Source organism: Odontesthes bonariensis, chromosome 16 (assembly GCF_027942865.1).
Source record: "Odontesthes bonariensis isolate fOdoBon6 chromosome 16, fOdoBon6.hap1, whole genome shotgun sequence".
In the NCBI taxonomy this organism is placed as follows: Eukaryota; Metazoa; Chordata; class Actinopteri; order Atheriniformes; family Atherinopsidae; genus Odontesthes; species Odontesthes bonariensis.
The window spans coordinates 20,086,065-20,109,254 of NC_134521.1; the positions used below are offsets into that span (position 1 = coordinate 20,086,065).

The following is a 23,190-nucleotide window of genomic DNA, read 5'->3' on the forward strand; positions in this document are numbered from 1 at the left end:
TGTCAGAAAAGGATGATCCTGATAGAACATAAAGTTCCAGCACAGAGGACCTATCCACTCACTGATCGCACTTCCTGACACCACTACCTTCCATTCTCGGTGGTTTTGTCATCATTTAGTGTAAATAAATGTCACCCTTGTGTCGACTCCTTATACTAAAGCTTCTGTCCCATAAGATCAGCTAAACCTTCCCTCAAGAGACTGACGGAGACACTCGCAGAAAGACGCCCAGCACTGACACACCTGTGGTCGGGGTTGTGTGTACATGTGCGCATGAAAGGCCTTGAGATTTTCGGTGCACTTTGAACCGAGCGAAGCCGTCTTTAACTGGCGAATGTGTCGCTCGGTCTTGCAGGATGACGCTCTTTAGGACAGCAGATGCAGCTCTGCGAGTTGAGGCTTTTAAACAGCTGTTCCTAGTTGATGCAGTTCACCTGTATGCCTCAACAGAACCACAAAGTGGAGCCCCCTTCTTTTTTTGGCAGCCCTCCATCTCCTGTGATAACTCTCCATCGACGGTGACGATGCGTTACAGTCTGCACACTCAGCAGAAGCCGCCAGCCCTTACAGCGACTTCACTGGAGCGCACTTTTAAAATGCTGTTATTCCATTTGATGTTTGATCAATGAAATCTGATTTTAGCCTCCGTCATTTAGCTTCTAACTGTCAGGATTCAGTGAGAAGTCCGGAGATCATTTTTGAAAAGTCTTTCGATCGAGCGTTAGCAGCAACTGCTCCTCGTCTGTGGAACCAATCGAATGTTCACATCCGGTCAGCTCAGCCTTTAAAACGCCTTCCATTCCCTGCTGAAATCACATCTTTCTTCCTTGGCATTACATGCATCCCTACATTGTGTAATAATATTGTTGTTCTTAGCTTTCACTCAAGTTTTAGAACTGCTTTTAATTTCTACCGTTTCATTGGCTTTAATTTTGTTTATAGTCATTTACTTTCCAGATCCACACACGCTGCTGTTTTTAAATGTGCTCTACAAATAAACTTGACCTTGATTTTAGCCCAGGAGTCTGTGACCCTGCGGAGGCCCTTCGGTGTTCTCTTTAACGCGTGAAAGGCAGGATTTCTCTGACTAGAATGTTTTAATGAATCCGACTTCTGAGTGCAGAGCTGAAAAATGATTGTCGAATCTCAAACGAGGGGCTGCATGGATGGTGTGGTGGTTAACGCTGCCGGCTCATTGACCCTATGAGCGAGTGGGAGAGTGCATGGTTGTTTGTCTCGATTGTGTGTGCGTTGGCCCTGTGATGGACAGGAAACATGTCCAGGATGCACCCTGCCTCTCGCCCAATGGAAGCTGGAATCGCCTCCAGCCACCCTGTGACCCGGGATTGGATTAAATATAGAAAAGGATTAAATATTGGTATAGAAAATGGATGGGTCTCAAAACGCACTATTACATTTTATGAAATTATGTAGGCTATGTCTTTTTTTTAAACACGTATGAAGAGGCTAATACCGAGTAGCTCCTTAAAAAAAAAAGTTAGAGTGGGAACAGGAACTTGTTAATTTTTATGTCTGCGTGAACTGAACTGAACTTTGAACTCGTCCTTGTGAAGTGTGAACCCGCTCATCACTGCCTGTGGCTCCTTTCTGCTGATCTCCTTTAAGACCCATTTAAGGAAGCGGAACATAAGTAAGTCAGTCCAACATTATCAAATGCATTCGGTTCATGGACGATGGGAAGGAAGAGCGAGGATGGGAGGAAGCAGAATTACCTGAATGGAAAGAAATGAAAGGTTGTAACTAACAATACATGCAAAGAGGCGCCTTCCCGATCGATCACGGTTTCATCCAAGTATATTATATATCGAACCTTATGTATTTCTAGAGATGTGATCAAGCGTGACAACCTTCTTCAGATCTACAGCCAGAGGGACCCTTATTTTAACATATTTCTAATCAGAGGAAAGGCAGCATGCAGAAAACAGGTGGGTAGAATAACAAGGCATGCTTTCCATGCACTGGGATAGGGATAATTGGTGGAGGGCAGAGAGGAGGTGGTGATGATGGTGGTGGTGGCAGAAATAGTACCTGGTGATGTCCAACTCAGGGAACGGGCTTAAGTGATAGTTAGGGAGGGGAGCGGAGTGGAGGAGGCTTTTGTTGCACTCCACTGGGGAATAGAGTCGGGAAAAGGGCGCTTTGTCGCATAGTTTGTTCACAGTGCTGTAAACTGGCTCTGGAGGCCTACAGTGGAGCAGGAGACAAAAGCAGAGAGGTTAGTGTCAAGAAAACCGAGGCAGGGACGAAGGAACAGGGGATAAAAGATTAACCTAAAAAGGAATACAGGCAAAAAATGGAACAAAAACAGAAATAAAGCAGCTTGAGAAGCAGAAGAGAGAAGAGAGACAGAGCGCTGGTGTACAGTGTTACTGTGTAAATAAAGGTCTTGCAGGTCATTTTTCATGGTGAGATGATTTTAATCGATATCATCTTCTGAAGAATGATATCTTAACTAATATTCTTTCAGTCTAAAGAAAAATTATAATCAGAAGTGACTGAAAATTACACCTTTGCACAGCAGAAGGCGATTTCTTTAAACAGCTTTTATTTTCAGTTCCCAATGATTTACTGTGAAGCAGAAAGCCACATCTCAGAGGATGAAACAGATTAACTGGTTATCAACCTCCTAACGTTAGCTTTTCCTCTTTTATTTTCCATAAAATTGTCACGCCCAGAGACTCATGTTTTTAGTTTTCATGTTTAGGTTATGTTTCTTTTCAGTCCATGTTTAGTTTTCCCTTCACTTCCCTCACTCAGGCCATTAGTTCATTCCCCTCACCTGTTCATTCCCCACCAGCTGCACCCACTCACTTAATCACTCAATCCCTATTTAGTTTCCTGCCTCCCCTTTCAGTTTGCCGGATCTTTGTTCCTGTTGATGTTGATGTCACTGGTGTTGTTACTGTTGTTGCGGTTAGTTCTCATGCCACGTTTCAACAACTAAGTTAAGTATTTATTCCATGCCATGTCAAGTAATTTTGTTTTGTTTTTCCAAGTATTTGTCAAGTATTTTGAATCCGGCTCTGCCGTGCTTTTTGTTTTTACTTTGTTTTTGTGAATAAACCTGTTACCTTTTTTTGAAAGTCCGCATCCGTGTCCTCCCCTTCTACCCACACGTGACAGAAAGATCCGGCCAGAAATGGACGCGGCGGACGAGAACGCATTCTGGAAGCTGGTCGGGAGGTTCTGGGCCTGCTTGGCACGGGACGACACCGCCTGGCAGCAGCTGAACGTGGCTGATGACCTGGTGGACTTCTTTTTGAGGAAGCAGGTCCTCCAGCACTTGCCGGCTGTGGCAGACATCTGGGCGGAGGTCATGAGCGTGCAGCGCTCAGCTACCCAGGACATTTTTGGCTTGGAGCCATACGAGGTAACCATGCTGTACAGCTTCTCCTCAGCCACAGTCACCAGAGACTCAGCCGTCCCAGAGCTGGCCCCAGCCGTCCCAGAGCTGGCCCCAGCCGTCCCAGAGCTGGCCCCAGCCGTCCCAGAGCTGGCCCCAGCCGTCCCAGAGCTGGCCCCAGCCGTCCCAGAGCTGGCCCCAGCCGTCCCAGAGCTGGCCCCAACCGTCCCAGAGCTGGCCCCAACCGTCCCAGAGCTGGCCCCAGCCGTCCCAGAGCTGGCCCCAGCCGTAGAGGCCATAGGGCCTGACCACGAGGCTTTAGAGCCTGACCACGAGGCTTTAGAGCCTGACCACGAGGCTTTAGAGCCTGACCACGAGGCTTTAGCGCCTGACCATGACCACGAGGCCTTAGAGCCTGACCAAGAGGCTTTAGGGCCTGACCACGAGGCTTTAGGGCCTGACCATGACCACGAGGCCACAGGGCCTGACCACGAGGCCACAGGGCCTGACCACGAGGCTTTAGGGCCTGACCATGACCACGAGGCCACAGGGCCTGACCACGAGGCCACAGGGCCTGACCACGAGGCCACAGGGCCTGACCACGAGGCCACAGGGCCTGACCAAGGGGCTTTAGGGCCTGACCACGAGGCTTTAGGGCCTGACCATGACCAAGAGGCCACAGGGCCTGACCACGAGGCCAAAGGGCCTGACCACGAGGCTTTAGAGCCTGACCACGAGGCTTTAGAGCCTGACCACGAGGCTTTAGAGCCTGACCACGAGGCCACAGGGCCCGACCACGAGGCTTTAGAGCCCGACCACGAGGCTTTAGAGCCCGACCACGAGGCTTTAGAGCCCGACCACGAGGCTTTAGAGCCTGACCACGACCAAGAGGCCACAGGGCCTGACCAAGAGGCCACAGGGCCTGACCAAGAGACCACAGGGCCTGACGACGACCAAGAGGCCTCCGGGCCTGACCATAAGGCGGCAGAGCCCGACATGGACTCACCGCTTCGAGCCCCTCCCTCCCACCCCCAGACTTTGGGGATGTCTGGGATCCATCCCTTAAAGGGGGGGCTCCCCCCCCGTCGGAGGTCCGTCCGACCGGGGGACGGTCTTCGTCTCCTGCTGCCACGCCACGGGATGTCTGGCCGCCCGCCAGACCACCGCCTCCTGCTGCCACGCCACGGGATGTCTGGCCGCCCGCCAGACCACCGCTTCCTGCTGCCACGCCACGGGATGTCTGGCCGCCCGCCAGACCACCGCTTCCTGCTGCCACGCCACGGGATGTCTGGCCGCCCGCCAGACCACCGCCTGCTGCCACGCCGACGGAAGTCTGGGCGTCCGCCAGACCACCGCCGTCTCCTGCCGCCACGCCGACGGAAGTCTGGGCGTCCGCCAGACCACCGCCGTCTCCTGCTACGCCGTCTGCGGTCTGGGCGTCCGCCAGACCACCGCCTGTTCCGGCTGCGCCGTCTGCGGTCTGGGCGTCCGCCAGACCACCGCCTGTTCCGGCTGCGCGGTCTGGGCGTCCGCCAGACCACCGCCTGTTCCGGCTGCGCCGTCTGCGGTCTGGGCGTCCGCCAGACCACCGCCTGTTCCGGCTGCGCCGTCTGCGGTCTGGGCGTCCGCCAGACCACCGCCTGTTCCGGCTGCGCCGTCTGCGGTCTGGGCGTCCGCCAGACCACCGCCTGTTCCGGCTACGCCGTCGGCGGTCTGGGCGTCCGCCAGACCACCGCCTGCTCCGGCTACGCCGTCGGCGGTCTGGGCGTCCGCCAGACCACCGCCTGCTCCGGCTACGCCGTCGGCGGTCTGGGCGTCCGCCAGACCACCGCCTGCTCCGGCTACGCCGTCGGCGGTCTGGGCGTCCGCCAGACCACTGCCTCCTGCTGCCCGAAGCCGGTACCACGCCCGTTTCTGGTTCCCCGACCGGCTTCGAGCCCCTCCCTCCCACCCTTGGACTTTTTTGGGATGTCTGGGATCCACCCCTTGAGGGGGGGGCTCTGTCACGCCCAGAGACTCATGTTTTTAGTTTTCATGTTTAGGTTATGTTTCTTTTCAGTCCATGTTTAGTTTTCCCTTCACTTCCCTCACTCAGGCCATTAGTTCATTCCCCTCACCTGTTCATTCCCCACCAGCTGCACCCACTCACTTAATCACTCAATCCCTATTTAGTTTCCTGCCTCCCCTTTCAGTTTGCCGGATCTTTGTTCCTGTTGATGTTGATGTCACTGGTGTTGTTACTGTTGTTGCGGTTAGTTCTCATGCCACGTTTCAACAACTAAGTTAAGTATTTATTCCATGCCATGTCAAGTAATTTTGTTTTGTTTTGTTTTTCCAAGTATTTGTCAAGTATTTTGAATCCGGCTCTGCCGTGCTTTTTGTTTTTACTTTGTTTTTGTGAATAAACCTGTTACCTTTTTTTGAAAGTCCGCATCCGTGTCCTCCCCTTCTACCCACACGTGACAAAAATAGCTTAAAGGTTGTGAACACCTTCTAACTTCTCTCTGGCAGCATGAGTTTTTCCCCTCAGCGACTTTCTGAAACCTGCTCGCTTTTAAAGAAAAACTGAAAAACAGGCTGTTCAGGAAACGCCACCCTGGATAGCTGATAGAATCGATCAGCCACAACATTAAAACCCTTGACTGGGTAAAGTGAGTAACACAGTTCGTTTTGTTTAAATCAAAGCCCCACATCCTGGCATTCACATGGATCTTATTTGGACTGAGCTGAAACAGTTTGAGGTGTTCACATGGGCTCAAAACTCCAGATACCAATCTGATGGAAACTGATGGGAACCGAGCTTAATCCACAGAGCTCGACTCACAACTTCCAGTGCCCCCATAGTTTCTACTGCAAACAAACCAGTTCTTTGCTCACACCCCAACCAATCAGAGCCGTTTTAGTGACATGAGTAGCCTGGGAATTCCCATGCTGCTTTGAGCTCGATTTCATTCTCACTGCAAAGTCAACCTGGAAACCACCGACCTTATTTTTGCCTGAGTTTGGGAACCAATCACAGAACGGGGGGGGGGGGGGGGGGCAGCAAGACAATGACGACGTCTATGCGCTACACCGAAGCTTGTAGAGTGTTAATCCAACATGACAGCGGACACAACGTTACCGTTCAATGCAGCCTTAGAAAGTGTTTCGGAGTAGATTCACCCTAGGGTCATTTGAACCGTGACATCCAGTCAAGTAGCCCACCCGACGTTTTTCCGATATTGGCTGAACATCAGCTGAGTTACTGAGTTATCCCGAATAGCTTAGTACAAGCGCTAACGGACCCCGGCAGTATCTCCAAAATTACCACACTAGAATCACATGTCATGACACCAAACTTCTACAGTAGTACAAATATGGTCTGTACTCACAAAACGATGCATTTAGAAGTTTGTACATAGTCCAGGAGTTTATTATTATCATCAACACAAGCCTGATAGCTTTTCTGCTGCTAAAGCTGCGTCGATGTCACTTCTGGGAGCTGGGAGCTTCAAAGTAAGATGAGGGTTGATCTACTACTGTAGACAACAAAGCAAGGCTGCTCAATTTCTCCATTATTAAAATAAATTCACAAATCTACAACATAAAAATTCATGTAGAATATAGCATATAGGCCTACTTTGTTGTCAATTTAAGCAGCTTAGAGCGCAAGTTTACTTTTATTTTCCATTTTTTTCTTCTTCCTCGTCGAATTTCTGTCGTCATCTGGTATAAGTGATACAATTGGCTATGAATCGCGCGCAAAGCAGCATGGGAAGAACGTGACGTCATTTGAAAGACATTCGTAGCGCCCAATAAACGGCTCTAGGCATTCGTAAACCACGCCTCAAATACGAGAAAATGCACACCTAGTTCCCAGACCACCATCTCATCGAGATGTGGACGCGTCAGCCAGGCTATGACATGAGCAGAACTTTTGAAATATCAGTGGCTGTAATGTTATGGCTGATCCCAGATACTCCCAACACGAGGGGGAAACGCCGTCATTCTGAGTGAACCGAACCATACCACCGAGACGGTGTCGAAGCTTCAATTTCAACTGGACAGAAGACACCCCCCCCCCCCCCACCCCCACCATGATGAAAGGACACTCCTGCTTTATAAGGTGTTGTAAAGTCAAAACTGTTTCCAGTTCTCCTTTCCAACACAAGAAGAGCTCAATAAAAGAAACGACGGTGAGCATGCAATCACATGCAGGGGGTGATGAACTGCATTAAATCTCTCACCTCATTTCAAAGTGGTTGAAATCAAACTTGTTTCCCTCTCTGTCATCTAGCGAGGAATTTCTAACGGATGGAAAAAAAATACACTTTGATAACCAATCACCAATAACAGTCTGTTTTCATGAAATGTGCATGTATCGCCATTCAAACACTCTGGACCATCACATGCACAGTTGAGTTGAGCTACAGTTACTGTCCTTGTCCCAGTACTTCTAAACCCACAAGCACCCAAATAAAACAGTCGGATGAGTAATTTGTTCATATCCCTCAGCACAACAAATAACGGCGTCCTATGAAAAATCGCTCTTACAAGAGGCAACAAGGGAAATACGACCGAGCAGACGTCCCTCTGAAGACTTTGGAATGAGAAGCCACAAAGTCCTTATAAAGGAGTTGATGGAGAGGGACGGCCGACCAAGAGTCTTTGTGTGATCAAGACCAACACATCAGTCAGTAACCGGTCAACGCTATACTAAAACACGCAGGTCCCTTTATAGTTGGATTTGGACTACATCAGTCAGTCAACTTCAACTTCAACTTCATCTTTATTGTCTCCTGGGGGAAATTTGTTGTGCAGGCAGATAAAACATTAAAAACTTACAGACATTGAAACACAATCACACACGTACAGGGGCAACACTGGAAAGGGGGGTAACAGCACTATAGGACCATAAAACATGAGGGGCAAGTATTTAAAATTCTGGTTTAGCTGACTGATGGCTTGTGGTACAAATGAGTTCTTCATCCTGTTTGTTTTGGTCCTCAGCACTCTAATCCTGCCTGAGGACAGGAGCTCAAACTCACGATAGAGTGGACAGTCAGGACACTGTATGATGTCCTGGGCTTTGGAGTATAGTCTCCTGCCAAAGGTCACTGAGAGAATTGGTAAGTTCACTCCGACAATCTTACTCGCGACTTTTACAATGTGTTCCAACCTTTTTTTGTCACCTATTGGAAGGCTGCCGAACCAGGTGATGATGGCAAAGGTCAGGATGGATTCAATCATGGAGTAATAAAACATTTCCATGAGTTTTTTTTTGCACACTCCAAACCGGTTGAGCATCCGGAGGAAGTGCAGTCGCTGCTGAGATTTTTTATACACTGCATCAGTGTTGTCACTGAAAGACAATTTGTCATCTGTAACCACACCCAGATACTTAATGGTTAGGTTTAAACAACACTCATTTTACAATGTGACAATCATTCTCACGGGCGCCATTTTGGCAATGGTCACGTTGCAACGAGATGTCACGTTCTGGTTGGCTTTAGAAGTCTAGAAGGCTTTATCTATCAAGATCTTTAAGAGAGTTCGGCTGGAAGAATGTAGTGAGATTTTTCATAACTCCTAAATTAACAGCACTACAAACAGGCACACAGACCCGAGGCTTCTGCTGGAGACAATGCTGTAGTACCCCTATGGCTAACCACTTTCATGTCTTTTTGGGCCTGTCCGAAAATCTAGTCATTTTGGAGGGAGGTGTCAACTGAGATAAATAAAATAATAGGGGGTGGATCTAGAGTTTTTTCTTTTGTTATCTTATATCTCGGTAAAATCCCGGAAACAGTCCTACATAAAGACAGGTACCTGTTAAAGATTCTTCTGGCAAGTGGTAGGAAAGCCATAACCAGAAGGTGGTTGCAACCAGATTCTCCAACATTGAACCAGTGCCATGGGATCATTCAAGAAATGTACTGTATGGAGAGACTTACTTTTGTTTTAAGACTTCAGTTGGAGAACTGTATGAAACGCTGGGAAAAATGGATCGGGTACGCACCTTGAATAGTGTGACATTTGGCTATGATGTATGTGTATATATGTATGAATGTATAAAATAATATTTTGATTTTAACTGTATCACCCATGATAAATAAAAAGTAAAATAGAAGGCTTTATCTATCACGAAATGTACGAGTTGCGTTGAGAAGCGCACTCCTGAGTGAAGAACCTTGGAGTTATTTTTGACCAGGATCTGTCCTTTGACTGACATATAAAAGAGGTTTCCAGGACTGCCTTCTTTCACCTTCGTAATATTGCCAAAATAAGTAACATCCTGTCTCTGGCCTATGTATTTGTTACTACAAGATTGGAACACTGAGGTCTTCGCTCTCAGACTGCAGGTGTACTTGTGGTTCCCAGAGTTTCTAAAAGTAGAATGGGAGGCAGAGCCTTCAGTTATCAGGCCCCTCTCTGTGGAACCAGCTGCCAGTTGGGGTTCAGGAAGCAGACGCCCTCTTTACCTTTAAGATGAGGCTTAAAACTTTCCTTTTTGATAAAGCTTATAGTTAGGGATGGCTCGGGTGACCCTGAAACATCACATAGTTATGCTGCTATTAGACTAGACTGCTGGGGAACCTCCCACGATGCACCTCTCCTCACTCTGCTCTCTTTACTTTCAATGTACATGTAACATTATTGTTGTCATTAACTTGTGCTTCTCTTTCTCAGCAGGTATCCCTGGCCTGGTGTCATGGTGCTGTCCACACTATTTTATGTAGAAATACGAACAATCAGCTATAAAATGCCACGTACCCACAGCACGACAGTCGCTCGTCACACCTGACAATGATTCGTTACAGGGAGAGTCTAGTCTAATCTAGCCTAGCGCAAGTTAAAGGATGAATTCATGGTAGGTGAAGAATCTGTGTGCAAATCTAACATCAGCCAGGATGAGATTAATAACGATGTAACGATGAACCTTTCTGAATGAATAAAATACCTAACAGGTAGGCCAATGTTTAGGGTGTTTGCATTAAAAGTAAACCTAAATAAGCTGCAGCTTGTTATATTTCACACTTGTGTTCCACAGGAGCATTTACTTTTCTGCACACTGCAAACAAGAACATAGAAAATGATGGATGACATGAGAATGAGTCTTCAAACACCAAATTCTCCCAGCGCATAAAGTTTTGTTTCTGTTATTCTTTGGACGACATCCCCAAATGGCCCGGAAGACTCACCATTTAGTCCATTGACAGGTTCATTTTCTTGTTTTTAAAACATATCTGGCTTCAATGACTGATCAATCGCCTCACTTTTGCTCTATTCCATGTTTCTAAACCATATAAAACAAATCACCAATATCAATGTTTTAAGCTGGAGATTCATAAAACATCATTACGGTCATCACCTATCATGGTCATCTACGAGACAAGCGGTGCCTGCATCACAAGTCAACTACTCAGTACTGATCATCAGCAGGTACACTTGTTTGCCATATACTAATTTATGACAAAAGCCAACCATTATCCAGCCATTCAAAGCTGAATCCAGTTATCAAATCGACTCTGACGCCGAGTAGTATCCTTAGTTGATGCATCCTCTTTTCCATTGTATACAAACAAAATAAAGCTCTGCAATCTCGGTCTGGTGCGTTTCCTCTCCAAGAGGTGGAGATCAATGAATCTCCCAACCGAAAGATCGAAATTAGTTGGAGCTAATTAACACAGGTGGCATCAACTATTGCCAGAGTGCCACGACTTATATCAGCACAGCAATCCCAAAGATCACATGGGATGCAAACATTATTGATTCCTTCCTGAAAAGGTCAGCCTGTGATATTAGCTTCCATTATCTCTCTTCTGGTTATTAATTCGCAAATGGAAACCATCCATTCATTGCCCCAATAACAAAGTCATGTGAGAGAGAAGCAGAATGGGTACATGTTCATTATTACTGTGTGCTTTTAATTATTCTAATGTCTGGCTGTAAATCCCTCCAGCAACACATCTTAAGCTCTCAGCTGTTTAGACTGACAACAGCTGGTCGACTCAGAACAGGTAAAAAAAAAAAAAGGGAGAAAGTGAAACTCTCCAGAGGAGGTCGGATGGCTTTCTGAATTGTCACACACATGCTGATTAGTTAGAACACGAGGGCAACAGGAGGGGGGTGTGGCGTACAAAGCTTCTACCTGTACATCTGGTAGGAAGGAGGTAATTACCGTAAGAGTGAAAAACCATCCAACCTATTTATATCCTCTTCACCCAGTAAGTGCTTAGAAAGAGGGGAATAACTCCCGGGGGACATGGAGGGCAGGACAGACTTGTACTCCAGAGTGCCGCTGTTGATCGGGGAAGAGATATGATTTTCCATGGCAGGCAAAAAAGCTGCAGAGAAAGAGTGAGAGAAAAAAGCAGAAATATAAACTCGCTAAGGACTTTCTGTGATGCCAACAAGTTAGCTCTGTATATGCCTTTGTGCGTCTAATTTTCAAGCCTGCAACACTTTGTGCTGGTGTCCAAAGAAGAGCTCCGAAAGGGTTGTGTATCCATCAAGTCAGTTTAGAAGCTTTAAATCTGAAAGGATTCTAGTTACTTGTAAGGAATGTATCAATTTGTTGTCAGTGCATGAACTGCCCACAAATCTAATGTGTGATAATCCCAGCCGACACAGGCTTTTTTTTAAGTTTACTGACTAACGCTCTCTGTTGCCGAGTTGAATTTTTATCTTGACTGATGAATTAAACAAAGAGGTGTAAACACTTACAGTGTGTGATATCAGGGGGCCCGTATGGATCCGATAGGTACACATTCGTGGGCTTTCCCACTTTTACGTAGACCACGTCTGACGTGTTCTTCAAAATGACCACAGCCTCTTCGTGAGAAACCTCCTCCAGACTGCAGTTGTTCACCTGCGCAGACACAGATCATTCATCCTTTGCTCATTCAAAAAGTTTCAGACGTTCCCGCTGTATTCTTTTTCTGTCTCGTTCACGTGAAAAGTGCGTGTCGTGTCGTCGGGAGGCTGGATTGAGGCACATGGTGTTCAGTGAGAAGACAACAGCAGGAAATGAATTAAATTAAGCACTGCTTCAGCGTGAGGGACGCCCTCCTCAAAAGGTGCGGGACACACATTTATTTCATCACTTCCTCAAGATTTGCTTAGGTTGCAGCAAAATGGAAATGTTTAATCAAAAATCCCAACATATCTGCCATTGTTTCCAGCATGCCTGACGCTTACCATCAATAACCTGTCTCCGACTTGTAGTCGGCCATCTTTCTGTGCTGCCCCACCATCGATGATTTTGGTGACATATATGCTGTTGTCACCGGGGATGTGCTGGTTTCCAATTCCACCTGCGATGCTGAATCCAAGTCCTGCGCATGTGTGTTTTGTTCACATGAAAGTAGCTGGTTAGTTTCAGACAATATGCATGCAGTTAATGTACAGAAATGTAAAAAGATAACATCCTCTCAGTTAATTCTTTGCATGTTCTTTCAGGCCATCAATCAAATATCTAAATAACAAATGCTTTCAGCGAAATGTTTAGTTTAAATATGAACTGACATGAAGGGCTGCGTGTAATTACAATCCTTCCATCTGTATAACTAAGGAAAACAATCTGCAGCAAGTGCCAACATTCTTTTGTGATGAGAAACAGGGAAAAATCTCTTTAGATTAGAATTCAACTGAGTTATAATTCTGATAACTTTAAATTGAAATTATCTCGCCCACAGACAAGAACTGCAGTACCGATAACGAGATAATAATTTGAACATATTTAACAACTCCAAAATCACTATTAACCTCTAAAGCACTATGCAAATGTTTAAAGTCACCTCTCATTTCTTTAAATAGTGCCAGGAAAACAGGAAATAGATGCAGAGATTTATTGAAACGGAGTTTGGTACAATTCTGAGGTTGAAAGTAAATATTTGGTCTGAGCGCTTTTGTTCCGTTCTCTGTCAGGATGATCCCACACCGCTTCAATAATGTTGAGGTCCGGGCTCTGGGGAGGATTCATCCCTCCATAAGACCTGTTGCCACTGATTTTCAGTCCACTTCTTGTGTCATTTGGCACAGCTCAGCCTTTTCTCCCTGTTTCCCTTCCTTAAGAATGGCTTCTTGACAGCCACCCTTCCATGGAGACCATTTCTGATGAGGCTTGGGTCAACAGCAGATGGATCAGCTGTGCTAAAATTAAGTCAAAAAGCAGCCACTGTCCAAAGAAAGACCTTCACAAAGTGTCTAAGAACTATTGGTAATTTTGAAAGATTTCAACAAAGTCTGGCTGCTTGGAAGCAAAATATAAAGAAATGAGGGGTGGTTCAAGACTTTTGCACAGGAGTATAGACCACAACGTACACGTGTGAAACCTGAACCCACCTTTTGGTCCTTTGATAAGTTTAATCTCAATGATGGTTTCTAGCATTGGCCTGCGGCGCCGCACATACAGGCGCACAATGGAACCCGCCACCTTCAGGGCCTCTACAGCCTTACTGTGGGAAACCTCAGACACATCTGCCTCGTTCACCCGCAGGATGCAATCATTCACCCTGGAAGAGAAGCAGAGATAAAAATGTCTGGTTATAGTCAGAGCGATTCAATCATCCGACGGCATGTGTCGGTGCCAGAGCTTTTTTCTCATTAGTCTACTCTCAGTACCTCATAATAACAAAGTGAAAAAAGAGCGTTAGAAATGATCGTAAATCTGTTATCAAGAAAAAACATGAAATATCACATTTACATAGTATTCAGGCACTCTGCAACAACACTTTCAATCTATCTGAGGAGGCTTTCATTTCTCCTTATTGTCGCTGAGATGTTTCCGCACCTCGACTAGAGTCCACCTGTGGGTAAATCGAATTGATAGGACATGATTTGGAAAGACACACACGCTCCATAGAAGGCCTCACAGCTGACAGCACACATCAGAGCAAAAGCCAAACCATGAGGTCAAAGGAACCGCCCGCAGAGCTCTGAGAGGGGATTGTTGCAAGGCGCAGATCTGGGGAAGGCTACAAAAAAAACATTTCTGCTGCACTGAAGGTTCCCCAAGAACTCGGTGGCCTCCATAATTAAGTAAATAAATGTGGCAAAACAGGGACTCTTTCCAAGAGCTGGTTGCTCTGCTGCCAATCTGAGCAATCGAGGGAGAGCCTGAGCTACAGCCGTCATATATCAGAGTGGCATCTCGCTGTGACCTGTGGGAGGGAGGAGATGGACCATCCAGCTCTAATAACTTATAATAATACCTTAGAAGCCACGCTCACTAATCCTAACCAGAGGTATTGGATATGGGATGATCCAATCAACCAGACATACTTGGTAAATCCTGAGGATTTTTCCAGTTTGAGGAGTCATGCACTGAAATATGCACCTCTGTCTGGGACAAACTTCTGCTGTGAGCAGGGCTCTTTTAAAAAAATAAATAAATAAACGGCCTCGAGAATGACTCATTTCAACTAAATACTGACTGACCTAATTCTGGAAACCAGCTGCCAGCAGCAGCAGCATCATCAGCATTACCCACTGACATGAGCAGCAGTTCAAGCCTTCACAGGAGAAAGTTTAATGTCATATATGCATGCAGTCATTCAGACACATGGCACAGCAACTGAAACAGACTTTGACAGGAAAAGGGTTCTCCACTCATTCCTGACAGCTGGTTTAGAGTGTAGTCTCAGTAAATGCTGCTGCTGTTGAGTTCTGAAGGCGGTGTATCTTAGTAGAAAGAATAATCTGCCAGTTTGATGCCTGACAGTCATATTTAAGGAAACTCAAGATTCAAAGTGCTACAAAGATCACATATACAGTAATATACGAAGTCTTGAAACACCCCTCAGTTTTTTTATATTTGGCTTCCAAGCAGTCGGTCTTTCTTGCAAGCTTTTAAAGTGGCCTTTAGCACTAGCTCTCCAGGCTTTCTGAAGTTTTTCTTTGGATATTGGCTGTTTTTTCGCCCATTTTTTAGTACAGACACTTTGACAGACGGAAAATAGTATTTTTGCTCCTAACATTTGAGGAAAATGGACAAAGTGGAGGACAAAAGAAGAAGTGGCAGGCCTAAACACAGACTGTGATGGAAAGACCAAATATTGACTTTAAAGCTCAGAATTGTACCAACTGTGTTTCTGCCACATATGCTGCATTTACATTGAAATGTTTGCACACGTTTCAATATATTTCTGCACGTTTTCCATTTTCCGTGGCATCATATAAAGGAAGTGAGGGGTGGCTCAAGACTTTTGAACTTAAGGAAACACAAGAAATCAACAGAAAAATGATGCCGATAGTAGATTTTCTTCTACTGACTGACCTCAGGCGACCATCTTCTGCTGCTGCTCCTCCAGGAATGATCTTTGTGATGAAGATGCCGGGATCGTCCCCAATGTGTGGGTTATCAGTCCCTCCAGCTATACTGAAGCCCAACCCTGAGTTTCCCTGTAGGCAAAAACAGTCGGTGACTAGGGCTGGGTAAAAAAAAAAAAATCGATTAAATCGATTTTTGATCGATTTCATTTAAAATTTTGCAAAATCGATTTGTAGGGCATGACATCAATTTTTTTTTTTTTTTTTTTTTTTTCCTGAATGATTTTTTTCATGAAGTTACTGGTTCCAATCCACACGGCTACGGTAAGAACCGTGTGTTCCCCAGTCCAAGCAGTCATCAACCCACTAATTCTGGGCACCTGTAATTATACCTAGAACTAAGTGAGCTACTATAAAAGTGAAGTGCTCCCCCAAGTGGCTAAATCTAAAACTACACTAAAACCTACCTATAGGTGAGACTAAAATGGCTCCTACAAATGTATTTAATTAAGTAGGCCGTCACGTTGAATATAGTGTAAAATCTTGCTAATACTTCTTTCCACTGGGTGGCTTCAGGTGTTACTAATATAATGTAACAATCTGTTAACACTGTCAAGCCACAGCCCTTTGAAATATTGATCTCAAAATGCAACATTTTGGGGTTAAATCCTGGCGCCAAGAGGAGCAGATGGAACCGATTCGGAACGGATCGAATCGAATCGAATCGTGATTAATCGATTTAAAGCCCTAAGAATCGAAATCGAATCGATCCAGGAACTTGGCAGTGATACCCAGTCCTATCGGTGACACCTGGAACTATGCCGACAGAAACTGTCAAAAGTGCCACAGTGCTAAATATTTTTCTCACAGTCCTCCCTGTTCATGACGCAATAACAACATCAAAGGTGACAGAGGCGTAATTATCTGACCCCCCCCCCCCAATCATCAGTAAACCTGGTACAAATCATATTTCAATGTTCTTTTTGTCTCGGTTTTCATGCTCTTTCACCAAACCAGGGGGCAGTAAACTGAAATTCTGAAAAGAGATCTTTCAAAATCACTCCTTCTCCCATTGTGTGAGAAATACAAGCATGTTTTTGTCTTTTAAATTCTGCACCAATTTACAGCCAGTTCAGCTTGGACCAAATGAATCGATCGAGTGATACAAGCTCCAACAACAGTGAAACAAACAAGTTCTTCGGGAATCCCACATTCTAGCTCCGGTTGTTTTTTCCTCTGCACTTGTGGAACGAAAAGATAAACTAAACAAAGCCAGTCTGAGTCCATAAGGGTCATCTCTGGCCACAAGAGAGCCAAACAAAAAGGTAAAAGTCCTCATAAAATGAGGAAATAGAAAGGGATTCCTAAGGCATCTGTAATGTCTTCATTTTCCGAATTTTTGGTAGATTTTCTGGGGTTAAACGCAGCTTTGGGATCCGAGATACTCACCCGTTCTAATGTGATTTCTTCAAACTCATATTCAATTTCTGTGCCGTTGATCTTAGGAAACGAGAGCAGAAAAAACACATTGCATTTAGTCCAATTTTAACTCCTTAATGCATGCTTAATCCAAAACTGCATTCCTGTTTTAAAAATGGCTGATTTTGTCTAATGTGCTACACCTCAGATTATTACTTGGTAATAGAGCTTCTCCTGAAGTGTTACTTTACTACCCAGAGGTGTTGATCCTGCACTGAGGAAGTCTGAACAGATGCTATCAAAACATACTCACAAAAGGAACGGACTCCAAAGTTTCTGTGTTGACGATTATTGGAGCAGGGCTCGCCTGTAAGAGACAGAAGGAGATAGGAGAGGAAAGTTGAGACCGTAAACATGTTTAAGTATCAGAGAGCAGCCTGGGCGCACCATTGCCCTGCCTTCTACGGGACAAGTTTGCCTTTCCACAAAAACTATTCAACTTTTATGCGAAGGACGACACCTTATACACTCCCCTCTCATACAACAACACTGACAAATGTTACAACTGAAGTTTAAAAAGCCAGAGGAATGACGACATGGGGAACAGTCAAATGAATTTGGTAAGTCTGTGTCATTGATTACTGACAGCAAGCTGAACCAAGCGAAGTCTTTGTAGAATTAATAATTAACACATGAAGGCAGCTTGCTTAAAAGCCTGGCTCTGTTACAAAACAAGTTTTTAAGCTTGATATGTCAAAAAGATATGTTTTTTTTTCTATGTTACAAGACATATACTGAAGGAAATCGGCCATCAATGCGGTGGCTGAGGAATTCTGCTTTGAATCTGCAGAGTAGCCCCGCCTGCAGCGTCAGATAGGTGAGATCGGACAGTCGGTAAGTTCTACGTAGAAGACCGAAGGGAACCGATCCTGAATACTCGCTGGGAGGGGTTTAACAGCTAGTTTGGATGCGCTCCGAGGAGCTAATTACATGAGAGGAGAAGCTCGGTGGAGAACATTAGAAACAAAGAGGAGAAGTCATTTGATGTGTACCTGTTCTGTTTATGATCGTGACAGCACAAAATCAGACTCCGTAAGACTTCCTGTTTTATCAAAATATGTTAAACAGAAACAAAAGTATTACTAAGTCTTCTTCTGTCTCAGACTTTCAGCCATGTTTCAAAAATCTTTTTCAAACTATGTATAATGTTCTTTTGCTCCTGGAGTTTCCGCTCTTTTGCCTCCTCCCTGCCAGTTGCGTAACACAGTTTCAGGCTGCAGCCGTGGACTGTGTTGAGTGAAAGTGGTTTTTCATGGTCCTCCGGAGCCCATGTGGCTGCATTGATCATGTCGGCATGATGGTTTCTCATGCAGCGCTGCCTCAGGGCTTTAAGGTCGTCTAACGGTGGTTTCTGTCCTTGGCCTTTACACACTGAGATTTCCCCAGACCCCCTGAATCTTTTCACAGTATTTTGCTCTGTAAATGCTGAAAGACCAACGCTCTTTACAGTCCTGTATTGAGAAATGTTTTTCTCGGATTTTATTGATGAATCTCTGACTATCTGGCACTAAGTGGTGAGCCACCAACCATCCTTTCATGGAAAGACCAAGGCCAAGCACACATGAACACGGGTATTTTTAGAGAAGGCTCCTCTGTTTTTGTTTGATTCCGGTTTCTTGTTCGTGTTCTTAGTATTTTGGAGTTATTGGCTTGACTTAGGATTGATTCTGTTTGCATTACTCGTTTCTTGAGTTTTAGGACTTTATGATTTGCCTCAGTTGTTGCTCTTGCTCTTGTTTTATAACTATTCTGTTTCACGTCCTCAAAAGTACTTGTCCTCAGCTCCACACTCACCTGTTCACTGTCCATCTGTCACAAACTCATTAGTTCCCCACAATATTTATGCTCCTTTGCGTGTCTCAGTCTTTGTCAGTTCCTCACTGTTGCTACTCCGTTTGTTCCTGGTTTCCTGTCCCTAATTTACCTTGTGGTTAGTTTGATCATCCAGCCTGGTTTTTTCACCTTTAATAAAATCTTCAGTTAAGTTTCCATCTGCCTACCGTCTGCTGTCGTGTACTTACTTCCCTCACAAACTCCAAAACTTTAAGACCAAAGTTGCACAGAAGTCGCACCGTTCTCGTCCCTCAGTGTCCAGGCAAGGCAGCTCACGACAACCACTTTGTTCATGAAACCGTTCCCACAACTAGAGGTCCGATTGAGCCTCGTCAAAAACCAGGGACACTGGCAGCTGGTTCTGTGTTGAACTCTTGAGTGCATTCTGATGCTTCCGGTCTTCGATAAAATCAGAGAGAAACTGGAAATGCAGTGCAAACGTGTAAGAAGTGCTGAGAACAAGGTTAGCGCCAGCATTATCTGGCTGGGGTCTCCTGTTGCACCGTCACCGAGTTAGAACTCGGCTCATCATTCTGACATCAGACTGAGGAGTAAAGGCGCACTACGACATCACTCGCCAAAAAAAACAACTGTTTTTTCTGTCCACGCAAACGTTGCAGAGGAAGTCGGTGAAAATCAACCTGGAAGGTGTTTTTCCCAAAAAGTTTGGTTTAAGCTCCCGAAGCTGCATTTGGACATGGACGACAGGCAGGGCCGCTGACAGGTTTGGCTGGGCCTGGGACAAAATTCTCTGAATGCCCCCCCGTAGCAACCCACCCACACCCACCTCTACTTTCCCAGTCTCTCATTTATTGCGGATAAACCAAAAGGATTATTTACCACTTTGGCTGAATATGGATATGGACTGAGTGGAGTTATGGCTTTCAAAATCCTACCACAATAAAACTCACGCTATTTTATTCATTTAGAGCTCATAAACTGCACATTTCATCAACCATTTTTCACTTGACCAAGGGAATCATGTTAAGGGTACTTTTATTTATCGCCAGACCCGCGTGTATGTCCGCTGAACTTTCTGAGAATGTTCGGGGAACAAGGCGGAGCCCATTCATCTGGCGAGTGTCAAGTTAAATCAGTCTAAACGAAAGTTACAGGCTACCCCAAAACGTCACGTTTATAACCCATTCGTTACATTCAACTCTATCTAAATGGCAATTTCACACGTTGCCATGTCTATACTGGCTTATTTTAAACAAAATAAGGTTAAACCAGAGCCGCGTTACACTGGCTGTCATTCAGCTGACCGGGGATGATTCTCAAATCAATTCAGCCTGATTGGCGTGCGTGCCTGAAACATTTAGACATATTTGCGGACTAATGCGCATATTCCTTTTTTTTTTTTTTTTTTATGGGCCCCCCCCCCATTCCTTGGCCCGGGACAAAATACCCGTTTGTCCCCCCCTATCGGCGGCCCTGACGACAGGCACAAACACATCTGCGGTGTGGAGTGTGCAGCGCCAGGACATTCGGTGAATGCTCCTTTTACACCCCATCCTGACTGAAAGCGAGCGATTCATAAAAAGTGATTAGAATGCCTACTTTTCAAGCAGCCTGTCCTGATGTGCCGCGAGTGATGTCGCTACGTCCAGCGATCACGCCGACCCCTTATAAAATCGCCCGCGCTGTCTCTATCTGGACGACATTTCGCGGCGGCGGCCCGCCCCTAAACACTTCTTATTGGTTGAAATGAACACGCTGCTTCCTGTTGACAAGCTAGTTGGCAACAGGTCAGCATCACTCAGGGAATAATGGACAAGGAGAAGCTGATCTTTACAGTGGAACAGCACCCAATGGTTTATGACCCCAAACACCCGTACCACAAAGATCTGACCCGAAGGGAGCCAGAGAACTAGGTGTTTCAAGTGAGGAATTTCTGAACCAATAGAATCACTCCCGACCAAAATCGTCACGCTGCATATCAGGACACCCTCGCGAAATTTCGTCGTCGTATCGCGTCGCTTTCAGTCAGGATGAGGTGTTAGACCCAACCCTCACACTCTCACCCATTCTCCCACATGTCACGTCCATGGGGTTTTTGCCATGTTTTTAGTTCCTGTTTAGTTCTTAGTTTTATCATGCTTTAGTTTTCTGTCATGTCTTTAGTTTTCAAGCTCATGTTTAGTTTGTAGTTTTGCCATGTTTTTTGTTTTCCCTCATGCCTTAGTTTTCTAGTCCAGGCCCGGTATTTAGTTTAGCCATGTTTTCCCCATAGATTTCTGTTGCTTTGCCATCACATTCATTCACTGTTTTATCCCCTCAGCTGCACTCACTCACCTATCACTCAGTCAGTATTTAGTTTCCAGGTTTCCTCATCGTGTTTGCCAGATCATATCCGTCAATATCCTTCATACCACGCCAAGTTAAGTATTTCATGTCATGTCAAGTCAAGTTATTTGTTTTTTTCTCAGCCATAGTGATGTTTTGTTTTCTCACAGTTTAGTTATCGTCATTCGGTTCAGCCGCGCTTTGTGTTAACCTTGTTTTTTTTAAATAATAAATCAAGTTTTCCTTTTGAAGTCCGCATCCGTGGCCTTTTACGCCTCGCACCACCCATACCCCACACCACAACAGTGCAACTTACTTGCAAATTCTTCAAATATTATCTTTCTTTGCCTCTATTCGCGCTATTTTTTTAAGCGTTTCGCTGGCACTAAATCACATTTTTAAAAATTAGAATTAAATTGGTCAGTGAAGACACTGAAAACCACGCCTTTAGACTTGTGCATGGTTTATAAAAAAAAAAAAAAAAAAAAGTTTGAATGAATGAAAAAGTTACATCTTTAAGTTTCTATTGCATTTAGAAAACACCTCAACATTTTTGTGCATTAAAATTGCGCATGCAGTGAGCCTAAAAAGCTGCTCGCCACAGTTCATACATAAAGACCTCCCATCTGGCATTTGTGGCTATTTCTTAAAAACACATCTTTGACACCGAGAGGAAAAACTATCGACTCCGAGGACCATCCTCACAGAACCAAGCACTTTAATTGGCTTAAACAGCTGAATCTGCGCTGCTCTATGCTTTAACAATATAGAACAGAAAAGTGGAGAACTGAAAGGGGAGGATAAAAAGAAAAAGTCACTCACTTAACAAGGAAAGTCCAATGAGAGATATCTTCTTAGTAATAAAATCCGCAGTTTTAAGGAACTTATAGTTCATTATTTTTGCATGTGCAGCTGGTCTCACCAGTTCAAACTGAAAATCAAGGATCGTGAGATTTACGAGTTGTCCTTCTTTTGTTTATGTTGAAATAGCTTTTCCCTTCGATCCTGCTGGTTTGACACCGTGTTGTTGGCTTTTACTCCCATGTGAAAACGCACCTTTGGAATAATTGAAGTCTTATTCTCAGAACTATGCGAGTTAGGTTACATAGAAGCTCAAGACACATCGTCACAAAAAACCAACCTGTTTTCTATCTGAAAGGCATTAAGACAGGAACGATAAAAGCATTTAAAGTTTATACTTAAAACCTTAAAGCATGGGAAAGGTGACCCATCTTCAAGCCTCTGTCGCGTACAAGCTTTCTAACCTGTGATTCATCCTCGGTGCCAAAGTGTCTCTTTTTCAGCTTCCCCATCAGGGTCTGTTTCCACTTGCAGACGGTAGCTGGAGAGGGCCATCTCATAGGGCTTAGACGTAGATTAAGCCCTGTACTTAGGCTCGACAGATCAGGGGCAAAGCTGTGCACGATGTCCATGGAAAATCTCTTCTTGAGGGTCCCAAAGCCCTCTGTGCAGGAAGGGGAAAGAAGGCTCGGTGCACTCCCGCCGTGAAGGCTACAGCCCAGGAATGACTTGTTCATTACGCTTCCCCACCGCCGCTTCCCCATAAAACTCATTTCAAACCCGGTTTTGTACACCCTTACAGGCAGAGAGAAACAAACACGTCAGACATGCTTCGACTAACAATCAGGCATCCTGAGACGAGAAAGTCATCCCAATGGAAGAGGAAAAAAAAAGTTCAGTAATTTCCCACAATATCTGCAGAAGTAAAATAATCCATCCATCAGCTTTATCAGCTTATGCTTTTTTTCTGTTTTTTAAATCAACCTCTTATCCATGAGCTGAGGTTTGAAAGGATTTGATGCTCTTTAAAGCTGCGTTATGGTGCGACACAGTGTGTTCTTTCAACATCCAGGAGAACTTCAGAACAATGGATGCAGTAGGGCTGTGGGGCTGTGGAGGGCAGATGGGTGATATTGCTCCAGGGGGGGGGGGGTGAAGCCAGGAGAAAACACTTG

The 23,190-nt window shown here is 45.2% G+C and overlaps 1 protein-coding gene across 18 annotated transcripts in view; it reads right to left on the reverse strand.

Annotated features, from left to right (window-relative positions):
- dlg2 (discs, large homolog 2 (Drosophila)) overlaps window positions 1–23,190 on the reverse strand; it is a 125,716-nt gene that overhangs the window by 26,597 nt on the left and 75,929 nt on the right. For 14 of the 18 annotated variants that reach the window (XR_012773100.1, XM_075486546.1, XM_075486542.1 and 11 more), the window contains 9 exons: window positions 17,349–17,402; window positions 17,066–17,116; window positions 15,624–15,748; window positions 13,691–13,860; window positions 12,545–12,681; window positions 12,071–12,215; window positions 11,526–11,691; window positions 7,591–7,650; window positions 2,050–2,205 (listed from right to left, as the gene is read on the reverse strand). Coding sequence is in view for 17 of the 18 variants with exons in the window: in XM_075486546.1 (XP_075342661.1) it covers window positions 2,050–2,205; window positions 7,591–7,650; window positions 11,526–11,691; window positions 12,071–12,215; window positions 12,545–12,681; window positions 13,691–13,860; window positions 15,624–15,748; window positions 17,066–17,116; window positions 17,349–17,402 (1,064 nt within the window). In the remaining variant the exon portion in view is untranslated. The remainder of the gene's footprint in view (window positions 1–2,049; window positions 2,206–7,590; window positions 7,651–11,525; window positions 11,692–12,070; window positions 12,216–12,544; window positions 12,682–13,690; window positions 13,861–15,623; window positions 15,749–17,065; window positions 17,117–17,348; window positions 17,403–23,190) is intronic. The other 4 variants (XM_075486557.1, XM_075486547.1, XM_075486545.1 and 1 more) reach the window with 3 other exon arrangements.